The following is a 14,074-nucleotide window of genomic DNA, read 5'->3' as shown; positions in this document are numbered from 1 at the left end:
ATTGCTCACCTAAGGGATGTTTGTGCTGGTGTCTGGCAGAGTGCAGAACCCAGAGAAAACACATGGCAATTTTTATTACATCCTGCTTGAATGGTTGCACAGAACAGGATGGTCCCAAGACTGAGACATGTCTGGTGGTTGTCTCCTGGCATGTCTCCTCTGGCCTGGCTGAAGCCAGCAGTCTGGCCTGGAATCACGAGGGCTCGTCTTTGCCACAGGACGATACTGGTCAGGATATGGGAGTGCGAGAGATCTGAGCTCTGTTAGTAAGTTGTGAGTTTGAGAACCAAAACCTTTTTTGAAGGCAGAAGGGGAGGAGAGAAATATGTTAGAAGAACTGCAAACTGTGCCAAAACCGTGAAATCTTTGTTGGCTTAGACAATACCTCCAGGTGTGAGGAACAAAGGGGTAAGATGGGGGGAACCTGAAAGAGGAAAATGACGATTTGATATCTTTTCCAGTTCGTGATCTGCAAAATGTATTCTTTTCCACTCCTCTGTTTTCTTTTGCTCAGGAACTGCCTCTGTATAACAGAGTAGGGGCTTCATCTCAGGTGGTGCTTCAAAAAACCACATAGAATCACAGAATCACAGAATCACAGAATGTTAGGGGTTGGAAGGGACCTCTGTGGGTCATCTAGTCCAACCCTCCTGCTGAAGCAGGGTCACCTACAGCAGGCTGCACAGGACCTTGTCCAGGGGAGTCTTGAATATCTCCAGAGAAGGAGACTCCACCACCTCCCTGGGCAGCCTGTTCCAGTGCTCCGTCACCCTCAGAGGGAAGAAGTTCTTCCTCATGTTCAGATGGAACTTCCTATGCTTCAGTTTGTGCCCATTGCCCCTTGTCCTGTTGCTGGGCACCACTGAAAAGAGCTTGGCCCCATCCTCCTGACACCCACCCTTGAGATATTTGCAAGTATATATTAGGTCCCTTCGCAGCCTTCTCTTCTTCAGGCTGAACAAGCCCAGCTCCCTCAGCCTTTCCTCGTAGGAGAGAAGCTCCAGTCCCCTCACCATCCTCTTAGCCCTCCGCTGGACTCTCTCCAGTAGCTCCTCAACTTTCTTGAACTGGGGAGCCCAGAACTGGATGCAGTACTCCAGATGGGGCTTCACTAGGGCAGTGTAGAGGGGGAGGAGAACCTCCCTCGACCTGCTGGCCACACTCCTCTTAATGCACCCCAGGATCCCATTAGCTTTCTTGGCAGCCAGGGCACACTGCTGGCTCATGGTTAACCTGTCATCCACCAGGACACCCAGGTCCCTCTCCACAGTGCCGCTCTGCAGCAGGTCCGCCCCAAGCCTGTACTGATGCATGGGGTTGTTCCTCCCCAGGTGCAGGACCTGCATTTGCCCTTATTGAACCTCATCAGGTTCCTCTCTGCCCAACTCCTCAGCCTGTCCAGGTCACGCTGAATGGCAGCACAGCCTTCTGGTGTATCTACCACTCCTCCCAGTTTGGTGTCATCAGCAAACTTGCTGAGGGTACATTCTAACTCTTCATCCAGGTCGTTGATGAAGAAGTTGAACAAGACTGGGCCGAGTACTGACCCCTGGGGGACACCACTAGTTACCGGCCTCCAACTAGACGCAGCACCTCTGATGACAACCCTCTGAGTTCTGCCATTCAGCCAGTTCGCAGTCCACCTCACCGACCACTCATTTAGCCCACACTTCCTGAGCTTCCCTAGGAGGATGTTATGGGAAACCGTGTTGAAAGCCTTGCTGAAGTTGAGGTAGACAACATCCACGGCTCTCCCTTCATCTACCCAGCCAGTCATGCCATCGTAGAAAGCTATCAGATTGGTCAGGCATGATTTCCCCTTGGTGAATCCATGCTGACTACTCTTGATAACCTTCTTTTCCTCCACTTGCTTGTTGATGACCTCCAGGATGAGCTGCTGCATCACCTTTCGTGGGATGGAGGTGAGGCTGACCGGCCTGTAGTTCCCTGGGTCCTCCTTCTTGCCCTTTTTGAAGATTGGAGTGACATTGGCCTTTCTCCAGTCCTTGGGCACCTCTCCTGTCCTCCAGGACCTCTCGAAGATGATGGAGAGTGGCTCAGCAATGACATCTGCCAGCTCCCACAGCACTTGTGGGTGCATTCCATCGGGGCCCATGGATTTGTGGGCGTTTAGATCGCTTAAGCAATCCCTCACGCAGTCCACCTCGACCAAGGGATAGTCATTCTCTCTGTGCGCTTCTTCTCTTACCTCCAGGGCCTGGGATTCCTGAGGGCCTGCCTTGGCACTGAATACTGAAGCAAAGAAGGCATTCAGTAGCTCTACCTTCTCGGCATCCTCCGTCACCAGGACATCTTTGCTTAAAGTTACTCTCCCCCACATCAAGGGCAAAGCAACAAATAAATCTTTTCTTATCAGCAAATATAATCTGTATGGAGTGCTTCTGCCTATCAGCTGGCCAAATGGGTTAACCTGATGACATCCACTTGTGTTTTTTTATACTGCTTAGCCCATAGGATTGAATTAAGTCTAGGGACTTGAACCTTATCTTCAGTTATATAGGTGGCTCAGGCCAATGAGCAAATGGATCATCTAAGGCTGTAAATCCTCTGATTACAAAGGCATTCAGCAAAAGAACATGGTTAATGCTCATCTTCTGAGAGACTGTGTAGTTGCCAGAAGGACATCGGGATTTATTTTGCAGGAGGTGGAAAAGTTTGGGAGTAAGAATCAGAACGTGAGATTAACTCCTCAGGAACTGAGGCCACCATAAAGATGACTTTCAATGCTAAGGCATTCCTCCTGCATTTCTTTATTATAATGAAGAAAGAATAGAGCTATGTCATTTCTCCACCAGTGCCTTACCACCATCCAGTGGTCCTGTCCTTCCTCCCATCCATTAACTTGCTGTTTCAGATTCTCTAGATGGATAAAACGAGAACAAACATAAGCAACTCCCAGCGCATCTTTCTCTTTTCCCTCTTAAGTCCCATGTAACACCATTAAACAATATTTCAAGTCAAGCCTCACCCTTTCTCAGTAGCTTTTGAACTGTATGCATGCCTTTGTGCTTGAGGTTTCCTCTGCTGCTTCTCAAGCTCACTGCCAGAGCCGCCTCCCTCCAGTCATGGCAAATCATTTACTTGTCATCCTCAGATTCATTTTCCCTTTTCAGATTTAATCAGTTCTCCTCTACCATACAAAAAATCTATGAGATAAAAACCTCTTTCCCTAGCTTTCTTCCAACCTGAACTTCTTCTTTGCTGCACACCCAGTCTGAAATGAACATTGCAACACAAACAGACAGGAATAAATAAGAATGTGTTTTCTCTTTACATCTTCTCTAGGACAAAGCTTTCCCTAGCCTAGTCTTCTCAGATAGTATCAGAGGGCTAAAAGAACTTCTTTGCCCTTTCAAAAAGGGGCCAGGCATCTTGTAATAACTTAATAAAGTGAGATACCATATCATACACACCAAAATGAAAAAATAGTCACATATGACCAGCTTCAGTCTACATGTAATTAGATACTTAGGTACAACAGCTGACATGATGGAAATGCACTGCATTTGTTTCTATGATTCTAAAATATTTTGTAATGATGAAAAGGCACTGAATGTGCAGTAAACTGAAATGTGAATTTTCAACAAAATAATGTTTTCTGATACAAATCACCTTATTGAATACAGCAACAAACAGTCATGTTTGAAGATGTTTTGCTTTTCTTTTTTATCCTGAATTGATAAAATGACTCAACAACTGGTGTAACATATACCATAGGGTATGAAGGTGTAACAGTGTAGGAGGGCCTGGCCTTCAGGACTTGTGAAGCAGGTTGTGTGTATACTGTGATGAAGTCCATGAAGAATTTTTCAGTGAAGTAAGACATTACTTAAAAAGCTCAAGAAGCACTTCTGTAGGGAATATTCCTGAAATGTTAGTAATACGTATTGTGAATTGTACTTTATCGTATATTTTAATACAATTTTTTGCTTTTGGAAAGAAAGAAAGAAAAACTTAGGAAGAGCTTTCTGACCCTCTTCTCACTTCTTCTTCCGCTACTGCTTGCTTATGAACACTGGGAAAAAAATTAGAACATTGTTAAATAAAGGGAACTTGCAAATCTCAGGGAGGGCAAAAGGGCAGAAGTGGGTAGTGTGTCTTCTGACACAGTTATGCATTTTCTTTTAGAAAAGCATGAAATTATTTTTATTTTCCCTCAACACTGCACATGGTTGAACACTGTAAAGTAAAACTGATTCTTCATGTGTAACTTGCCCAAATTTGTTGCGCTTTTGAAATTTTACAGATTATCTATCAAGAAGTGAGGTGAGAAGCACTTCTGAGCTCTGTATATAATTAATCCTATTCCACTCCTTATGCAAACCACGCTTACATACAGGAAACCAGAGATGATGAACCCCGCGAAGTTGGAGTTCAGACATTTTGAAAAAGTTTAAAAATAGGAAGTCCTCCATTACAGCATGCAACTTCATTCTACATGTTTCTTTGCCAAAGCCTTTTCAGTTTTCAAACGCATCTAGGTTCTAGGAGTCTGGTGAAGGACAGAATGGGCCAAAGTCCGTTTCGCTTCTTGTATCTCCTACGTTTACGTCATTAGTAAAGATACAAGAAAAGAAAATATACGTTTTCTTGAAAGACAGTTAATAAGAGGGTTTAGTTTATAATATGAAATATTTATTTGGGTAACTGAAAAATATTGTCTAGCAAATACATATTGTCTAGCATTTAGTCAGCATTGCAAGATAAACATCAGCAACTACATGTCGGGACCTTCTCTTCCAAACCGTGTATTGTTTGTAGTGGAAAACCAAAGACTACTGAACTGTTTTGTCAGGAAGCTGAGAACAAGGCAGTTACTGGTGACAAGTACTTTGACAGTTATGCAGAGGGAAAATGAAAGGCAAAGGCTGAAGACAGGTAATTTGCCAAGGTCTGAAAGGAAAGAGGAATATGGTTTCAGAAATTATGGCTAAGATAACAGAAGTTGAATGGAAAGACATTGCACATCTCTTTCTGGCAATAGAGTTGTTACATATTACCTAGAAGGAGAGCAGAATACATCCACCCACATCTATGGGATGGATGTCTTAGATCAGTAGGCAAAAAAGAAGAGGGAAAGGTACAGAGCTAAGAGAGAAGTAGAAATAAGGCAGCGCAAGAAAGTGAAGTAAAAATAGAATAAAACTGAAAGAATCAAAAATGAGCTAGAATAAATAAGAAAAATATGAAGCTGTAAAGTTATGCAATATGAGAGGAAGAAAGTCCATGAAAGTACGGAGAAACTGAAAGAAATGTAAGAGAGTAGGACATAATCTTCTGTTATGCAAATTGCATTCCTTTAGAATGAACAGACATTTAATTTTGATTGACTTAATCCTCCCCCACTGCCAGGAAAGCATACGCTCCTTGAGTTCCATCAAAAATAAACCCTTACAATGCTTTTTGAGAAAAAAAAAATAAAGTCAGAACATTTACTGTACACAATAAGAGTATAGTAGTGTATTCAATATGTAGCCACTCTAACAGTAGGAACAAATATCTTTCTTTTGTAAAGAGAATTTAAGGAAATACATTTAATTGAGAGCAAGAAGGGCAATAATGGAAAGTGTTAACCTTGCTGAAAGCAAAACAAATATTTCATCCTCATTCTTCCAAGTATCAAAATCAAAGTATCACTGTTTCAATAACAAGAATAATGTTGAAATTGTATGAAATCTGAAGCATAAGCATCTAAAACAATAGATGTCAAAACATACTTTTAAGATCTTTCATGTTACTGCATTCAACATTGACTGAGAAGGACAAAGTAGAACTTTAACCATTCCTAGCAAATTCAATGAAGATGTGGAAGCTGGCCACTGTGCTAAGACTTTTTATAACTATGTACTAGTTCACTGCGTAGAAAAGATGCAACATTTAACTGGATGGAGCACAGAACTAGTTGAACAAAGTCTTTTTTCCTCCAGTGAGTAATGGTTTGATTTTCTTCATTCTGCTGTCTCACACTAACATTGCACAATATTTAGTGTTTAGGTTTTAATGTGATCTAATTCATATTCTGAAAGCTGTCATATATGCAATGAAATCAGTAACTTTGTTCAATTCTGGGAAGGAGAAAGGTATTTTAATGCCTCTGAAATATCCTCCTCTTTGCAGACAATAAATTAGCAGTTATCATGTTGTGGTTATGAGGCCAGCCTGTATTTCAAAATGGCAGGTATTGATACTGTTGTACAATAATTAACAAGGTTACTTTTCACATTATAAAACCATGGTTGTGCACTCTAATGCTTATGTCTCAGCACTTAAATCTGTTTATGTTTCTATCCCTTTACTTCTATCTCAGTTACTTAAATATGTGATGGGAATAGTATTTTCCTGGTCAGTTTGTATATCTTACTCTATTTAAAAGCAGTTCTGTGGGACAGAACATCTCTTGCTCAGTGTAAAAACATAGTCTTTTTAAAGAAGAGAACAATTTCTGTTAGGTGGTTTGACATAGCCATAACAGAAATAATAGATTTGATCAGTTTCAACTTGTTAAATTTACGTTTAATTTACTATTTGATGTATCAAAGTATAAGGAAAAAAGTCTAGATTGATTGCTATTGATTTCTGAATGCTGGATAGCTTTTAGGAATGACATTGTGCTCCTGTTCTTGTGAAATGTCTCTTAATGTTCAACTGAATTTAACAGAAAAAGTATGGAAGATCATGAGAGAATCACAGCCACTGAAGGAAGATCAGTAGATCAGCATCATTCTTCAGAAGAAGTTGGTGTTGCGGTGAATCATTAGACAGGATTCTATAGCTGTAGGCTGGCAAAGAAACTAATACAAGGAGATATGTATTGAAGCTGGAAAGCTGCTGTACTAGAAAAAGAGCACAAAGGCAAAGAAGTAAGCATTTTTGTGTGTTTGAAATAAAACAGCTTTATGACTCTCTTAAAATATAAAAATAGGAAGAACTGAAAGAGCTTCGGGTTAAGGGCAACTCCTAGTGAAATGGTAAGTGGTAACAGAACAATACGTTGAGATTCCTGGTAGAAATAGCTATAATACACATCTATATAATTTCCAATACAACTTTCTAGTTCTATTGCATAGTAATCCATTCTGCTTCATAAAAGGGAACTCAGACAGTGAAAGATGCTAATCAGGTTCTGGAATAATTATCTGTTAGATCAGCTTGGTGAATTCTGAGAAATGGATGTGGACTCATTAAAATGGAATTTTATCTGCCTATAAAGTACATAGAGATCACAGGCAAAGGAATTACATGTATGTGCTTCAAAAGTGGCAGAAGTGACCTTGATGTCATGGTGCATTCAATTTAGTAGAGTGTGGCAGGAGGCTTCAAAACAGTTTTAATGCTCTTTGCTCTTAGGTTTTCTGTTACTCTGTGACTTTGCTCACAGTGAGCAGCACGGGCTTTTACCTTTTTCTTTATCTTTTAGCCATATAACAGATGTAAGAAAGATTTTGGACACAGGATCCCAAATGGAACCATCCTCTCACTATTTTCTTTCTGTTGTTGAAGTTAATGTAGCTGTAAAAGCCTCAGTTTGATTTCTGGATATTTCAAAAGGTGTGAGGACTAGACCCATCTGAAAGTTTCCAATATAGCTATAAACAAGTCTCCACTTTTACAGCTTAAATATTACAGCTATGCTTAGCTTTCTCAGAAACAAACAGAAAGAAAAGGAAATGAACTTTTCTACTGCTGAAAAAAAAATTGGGTTCATGCCACTAAAAAAAAGTCACGTCTGGTTAACCTGAAATGCTGCCATGCCTGGCACTACACCTTTTTTTTTTCCTTCTTGGAGGAAGAATTAGCATCTTCTTCTACATCTATAGAATTACCAATCAATTCAGCCACAAATGGAGAGTTATTCGCATAAAGGTGGTGAGAAAGATCTTCCTGAAAAGTTCTTCTAGTAGATGATAAGTAGATGGATATGAACTCACTGCACAGTAGTGCAGATAAAGCAAACTACTTTTCATTATTTCCTAGGTTAGAGAATGGAATAAATATATTTACAAGAAAAGAAGCCATATCAAATCTTTCATATTTTTAAATATAGTAACATCTAGTGGGAGACAGTGGCAGTCTAGTTTCCAGTTTAATAACGGCTGTGCAAGCAGTAACGTATGACAGCCATTACAACAAGCACGTATCTAAAACATGAATGGGAAAAGAGAGTACAAAGTGTCACAGAAAGATAAAATGATGTGCCAGAAACAGGCACAGGGGTCTGTGGATGCCTGTTCCCTCTGCCATATACCATTTTACTTTTCATAGATGTTACATCCTAACACTTGCTGTAACGTTTAATATATTGAGTACACTGTAATAAGAAATACCTGTGTGATCTACAGTTCAAATGACAACAGAGGCTTTCAGCACTGTAGGATAAACACTGTTGTGTGTGGTCGTTGTAATGCATTGGTATCAAAAAGCCAGAATGAAAAAACCCACAAAGCGACTGCTCTCAGGAGCGGTCCTATCAGTTATAATGGTTTTACATTGAATTGTCTATAACGATTGCCTGTCATTAAATTGTAACAATTTAGAGGTACTGGAAAGAATACTGGATCACAGGGAGCCAGATTTTTATTAAGGGAGAAAAAAGGAATTTATTCTTCTACCTTTTCCATTGCTGGTCATTTGTGGGTGGATGTGGCAGAAGGCGATCATTCACAATAACCGATGACAACACCCCATGAAGGAGGAGGCTCATTACCCCCCACATACGTTTGAATGGAGCTCCAGAAAAGAGATGACAAGGGATAATTTTTCCTACCTAGAGCTAGGCACCCTGCGTGCACCTCACACCTGAACAGAACTGCGGCACAGGAGTCGGTTTCTGATCCTCCAGAGGGATGGAGGAGATACTGAAGAAATCATAAGAAACCAATCTAGAATGGGGATGTGCTTGTGTGTTTACACACTTGCTTAAAAAGAAATTTACTCTGTCCATCACCATTTGCCTTCTGTTTGGTCTAAGTTGTCTGCTCTTATTTTGAGCTCTTTGAGCAAGGGGCTGTTTTCCACGTTTCAATGATGTAGTACAAAAAAATTCCCATCATCTTTTTTGTTGTTGTATCACCTAGATATTAGTGCCAGCTTCTCCCTGTTCGTTTTTCACCACTCGCTTTCTTCTTGGAAAGGCAGCAGGACTGTGACTGGAGTACGTGTCATGCTTCTCACAGAGTTGCCTGACAGTCATTTGCTGTAGCATCCTGCGCTTTGGTGTTCTGCATACAGCATCAGGCAGTGTCAGATGAGAAATGCCATGACCAGTTTGTAAGAATTAAGGGCTGTGAGTCTGCAATACTGTGGTTTTGGGGAGTAATGTAGATACATAGTCCTTACTGTGCTGGGTGTAATGCAGGTGGATGCCCTGTCTGGCAGAACTATATAGCCAGGAAACTCAGAGGAAGAAAAGAAAATAGCATTGTCCTGCTTTTGCAAGCGAGAACTGAGGCACAGTTTCTTCCCACCAAGATGAAAATGAACATCTGTGGCGTGTAAAAGAAACAAATCTCAGAATAACAAGTCCGAGACACTTCTCTCTTGTGGAGGATAGCTGAGATACATGCAATGGGCTTTTTAGGGAATTTGACTTAATTCTTTCCCAGCAGTAAGGCCTCAAGATGTTACATAATTTTGGAGTGATATGTTAAGTTCAGCTGATTTACCTTTAGTCAGTTTTTTTTTGGAAGGTAGTAATTAAAGATTAAGTATACAAAGCATATTTTTGTGATGAATTTGACACAACACTTTTGAAGTTCATGAATCTATGAAGTCCTGGACACTCTCTAGTGTATCAGACAACAGCAGTGATTTACATTATTTTGAAGTTGCAAGTAAGTTTTTAAGGGTAGTGGTTTTCATATATAGAGATAAAAAGATTAAATTCCTTCATTTATGCCTGCTGACTTTTCCCCCCCATCAAACTACATTTAGCAAAAAAGATAAGGCAGAAAGGACCCTGGTGTATTTTTGTGTTAATTAATGTATTTTAATTTCAAATAACATTTTTGAAACTCAGCTTCCAAAAAGCAGTGCCAGGGCAAAACTGATGAATTTTAATTCTTTTCAGTATACTTCTGCTTTCATTAATTCTTTTTGTTATATTATGATGCACGAGAATGCATCAGTAGGCATCCAGAGCATGCAGCCCACAGATCTGATTTTTACAGAAATTGAGTTCAACTTTTTTTAGCTACATAATAAAGCTCACCTCATAATTGTGTTATTTTTAATGACCAATTAGGTAATAGCTAGGAAAAGACATACTTCAGAAAGGTGGACCAACTTCTAAAAGATTTTTTTAAAACAACACATTGCAAGTGACAAGTAAGCTTTCCGCGCAAAAGATGTGTTTAACTCTTCTTGTAGCTAAATCCTGCTGTTCATCAGACAAATGTTAAGGGTGTGCAGCTCTTATCCCAGAAGGGCTGCAGCTAGTAACTTGCCCTTGCTGCAGTTACATTACGTAGAGCAGAATGGTGTATCCCTTAGGTAGTTAAACTTTGGAACTTCACCACACTAACCCTGCTCTTCTACGTCTCGGAGCGCCTTGGAAAACTCTCAGCTCCTTGAGAGTGCAGTTTTGGCCATGATGCTGTAAAACAGAAATCTCCGTGGACTCTACAGTATGCTCACAACCGCCGGAGCTGGTGCAGTGATTCTGTTCTAATGCTGATGGTGAGGTGCACAAGAAACCGCCTTTGTTAATAACATGGTCCATGCATCACACTGCTCTGATCCCTGCTGATTTTAATAACTGTTCTCATGGCCCCACCAGGCACAGCTTCATAGGCTGTAATGTACTTGTGCATGCTGTCGAGAATAGGGCACATTAAACCAGTCCTGTCCTTGGGGTAACACCATAGCAGTAATATAAAATCAATGATGTTGTTCAGAGAGATTGTTGTTACTCATCAGAGCAGATCATGAAATGATGCTTCTTTATCCTTCCAGAACTGTACCATACCTGTGTTCTTGTATAAAGCAGCAGTACTAGCCATAATTTACTGCATTGCAGTAAAATCAACAATGCAGCATTCTGCAGAGCCAGGCAAATACTCATATCTGATTTGCTAGGTGATTAGAGAGAAAAAAAATACCTGAAAAAAATATTTTAAAACAAATTACTATATTTCTTGTTCATAACCCTCCAAAACCTTCACTGTGTAACTAAACACTGGCATCTCGTAAAACCAAAATGTTGTTCTGAAACCTGATTTGAAACCATTTCTTTTATGAGTAGCAAAATGAATCACACTGACTCTCCTCAATATTCTTTCTTTTGGGGCGAGGATAAAACAATTTGAGAAGAAATGATAACTCATAGGTAAGTTCCTGTTGAGCAGAAACCAAATGTTAGGTGTAAAAAAAAATCATCCAATTCCATCTAAGAGAAACTTCCCATAGTCTGGGAGGAAATAAAAACTCTTTTGTAGTTGAGAGCAAACACAAACTTAGGATATTGCTGTCCAGCTATATAGGGCAGTAGTGATACTTTTTTTAATTAGAAAAAAATTACATAGTTTAAACTGTCACAGATTAGGAAATACAGAAATTGTGAACAGACTTCATTTTTTTTTCTATGGAAACTTGATCAATTATAAACATTTTTCTTGTCTGTTTACAATTTACTACCTTAAACTTAGCTTCTGGTAAAAACTATGTTTTTTTCCCCAGGTCTGCTTAAGCTGACACTATGATAGATTGTTATTTTGTTCAGTAAAAGTCTGAACGTTGAACAACTGTCATTTCTTTCTAACTAAATGATGATTAAAAGAATTATTGTAGTATTGAAATAATCTACTCTTGGCATAAGTCTACATTTGTTTGTTCCCATCTGAAAATGAAGGTAAGAAAGGCAACTCATCATCTCAGTTTAGTAGCAGAGATCTTCATAAATGCTGAATATGTAAGAAGGATGAAGAGGAAGATGAATGCATGCTTGTTTTAATTTAACTATGCACTCAGTACAAAAAAATGGAAGGATTTGTGGAGTGAGTGTTCATCTATACTCCAACATTTCAGAAGTTAACCAAATAAAATTTGGGTTTCAGAATTCCCTTAATAACAAAAAATTCATTATCTGTGTGAAGATTGCACAAATTCATTAAAATCCTAGTCCTTTGTGGCCAGTGGGAGATTTCCTCCTGGAATAAAAGGCCTTTTATACAGAATATCTGCACTGTAAATTTTCAAGTGAAAGACACATGACTTTACAGGTTTGAAATACATGCTAAGAGAGAACTGAAAAATGTAAACTGGAAACCTTAGCCAAAGATGTTTTATTTTAGGGCAGACTACCTGAAATAACTTTTATGAGTTAACCACTGCACTATACACTAACTCTACACTATCATTCTAGGTACCTGGGAATAACGAGACCTCTTACGTATCCCGTAAGGCAGAATGGGAAGTGTATGGCCAAAATGATCCTGTGTGTATGGCTCCTATCTGCCTCCATCACTATCCCCCCGCTCTTCGGCTGGGCCCAAAATGTAAACGATGAAAAGGTTTGCTTGATCAGTCAAGACTTTGGCTACACCATTTACTCCACGGCAGTTGCATTTTATATTCCAATGTCAGTGATGCTGTTCATGTACTACCAGATTTACAAAGCTGCCAAGAGGAGTGCTGCTAAACACAAGTTTGCTGGTTTTCCCCGGCCAGAAGAAATGGAAGGGATTTCTATGAATGGAATTGTAAAACTGCACAAGGAATCTGAAGAATGTACTAATTTTTCACGACTTCTAAAGCACGACAAGAAAAATATTTCCATCTTTAAAAGAGAACAGAAAGCTGCCACTACGCTTGGGATTATTGTTGGGGCTTTCACTGTCTGCTGGCTGCCCTTCTTCCTCCTCTCAACCGCCAGGCCCTTCATCTGTGGTACAGCGTGCAGCTGTATCCCACTGTGGGTTGAAAGAACATTTCTATGGTTGGGTTACGCAAACTCTCTCATTAACCCTTTTATATATGCCTTCTTCAATCGGGACCTCAGGACAACTTACCGCAACCTACTGCAATGCAGATATAGGAATATCAACCGGAAACTGTCAGCTGCAGGGATGCATGAGGCTCTGAAGCTTGCAGAAAAGCCAGAATTTGTTCTGTAAGGTTATTTGTCCTTTACTATGATAATTTATTGTTTTATCACATTAGCTTTTGCCCCACAGATTTGAAGAAGAGTTATGGGAGGATCCAGGCTTCCTGAGCACTGTTAATACAGTCATCAAGAAACTGGGATGTAGCAAGGTTAATTTCCGTACAGCCCACCAGTCCTAGTGAGCCTGGAGAGACCAGACAACCATCTAAAGGATTTGGGTATAAAAGCAATACCAGAAAGGAGAGGGTAAAAGGCGGTGCAGGATGTTTGAGTTGCTAGCGCGGAAAGAGCAAAGTTAGCCTGACCCATTTGTTTGGCCCTTGGCCCCAGGCAACTTTCAGTAGGTCTGAATGTTGGATGCATCTTGTATCCTAGAGATTTTTGCTGTAATAAGGACCTGAGAATGGTGGAAAGTTCAGTACAATACATTGCTCTCCACTTTGTTATTGTAAAAATAAACCATTTAAGATGAAGCTGGATCAGAGAACTTGTATTGCTTAGAAATACTCTTTATTATAAAAACCATATGTCCATTAAACATTAATTTACTGGATTGCCTGGAAATAAACAACTTTGTGAAATTTAATGTTGCCTTTGCACAGTAGCTGTGGCACTGAAAGAATATCTTACTATTTCAATGTCAATACAGTTTGTCAATACTTTACTCAGAGTTTGAGTAAAGTTGTGTGGACCAACTTCTATGGCATACAGTTATGCAGCACAGTTAGCTGCAGTGCTGCTGTGCCAGTTACACCAGGTAAAGATCTTATCCTATATTGCTCACATAACAAATACATCTGATTACAGTTTATTTCAGGTCTGCTCTTTGCCCATTTGTTTGTTTCTTTAATTCTCTTGGCTTTACCAGTCAAGCCCTTCTCTAATCTATATGGAGACTGTCTATGCTTAAGTCTTGATTTCTGTTGATGTATGGGTACTCCTTGTTCCACTTCA

General features: G+C 39.9%; 1 protein-coding gene across 1 annotated transcript in view; it reads left to right on the top strand.

The window, feature by feature from the left end:
• The window catches only part of HTR7 (5-hydroxytryptamine receptor 7), a 28,797-nt gene extending 14,925 nt beyond the window's left edge, over positions 1-13,872 (top strand). Inside the window, exon 2 of the mRNA XM_075423410.1 lies at positions 12,380-13,872. Within this exon, the coding sequence (XP_075279525.1) occupies positions 12,380-13,130 (751 nt within the window). The 3' untranslated portion in view covers positions 13,131-13,872. The remainder of the gene's footprint in view (positions 1-12,379) is intronic.
• Positions 13,873-14,074: the final 202 nt, after the last annotated feature.

The sequence above is a fragment of the Opisthocomus hoazin genome, chromosome 6, assembly GCF_030867145.1.
Source record: "Opisthocomus hoazin isolate bOpiHoa1 chromosome 6, bOpiHoa1.hap1, whole genome shotgun sequence".
Classification (NCBI taxonomy): Eukaryota; Metazoa; Chordata; class Aves; order Opisthocomiformes; family Opisthocomidae; genus Opisthocomus; species Opisthocomus hoazin.
Note: the sequence above shows the minus strand (reverse complement) of the source record. Positions and strands in the feature narration are given on the sequence as shown.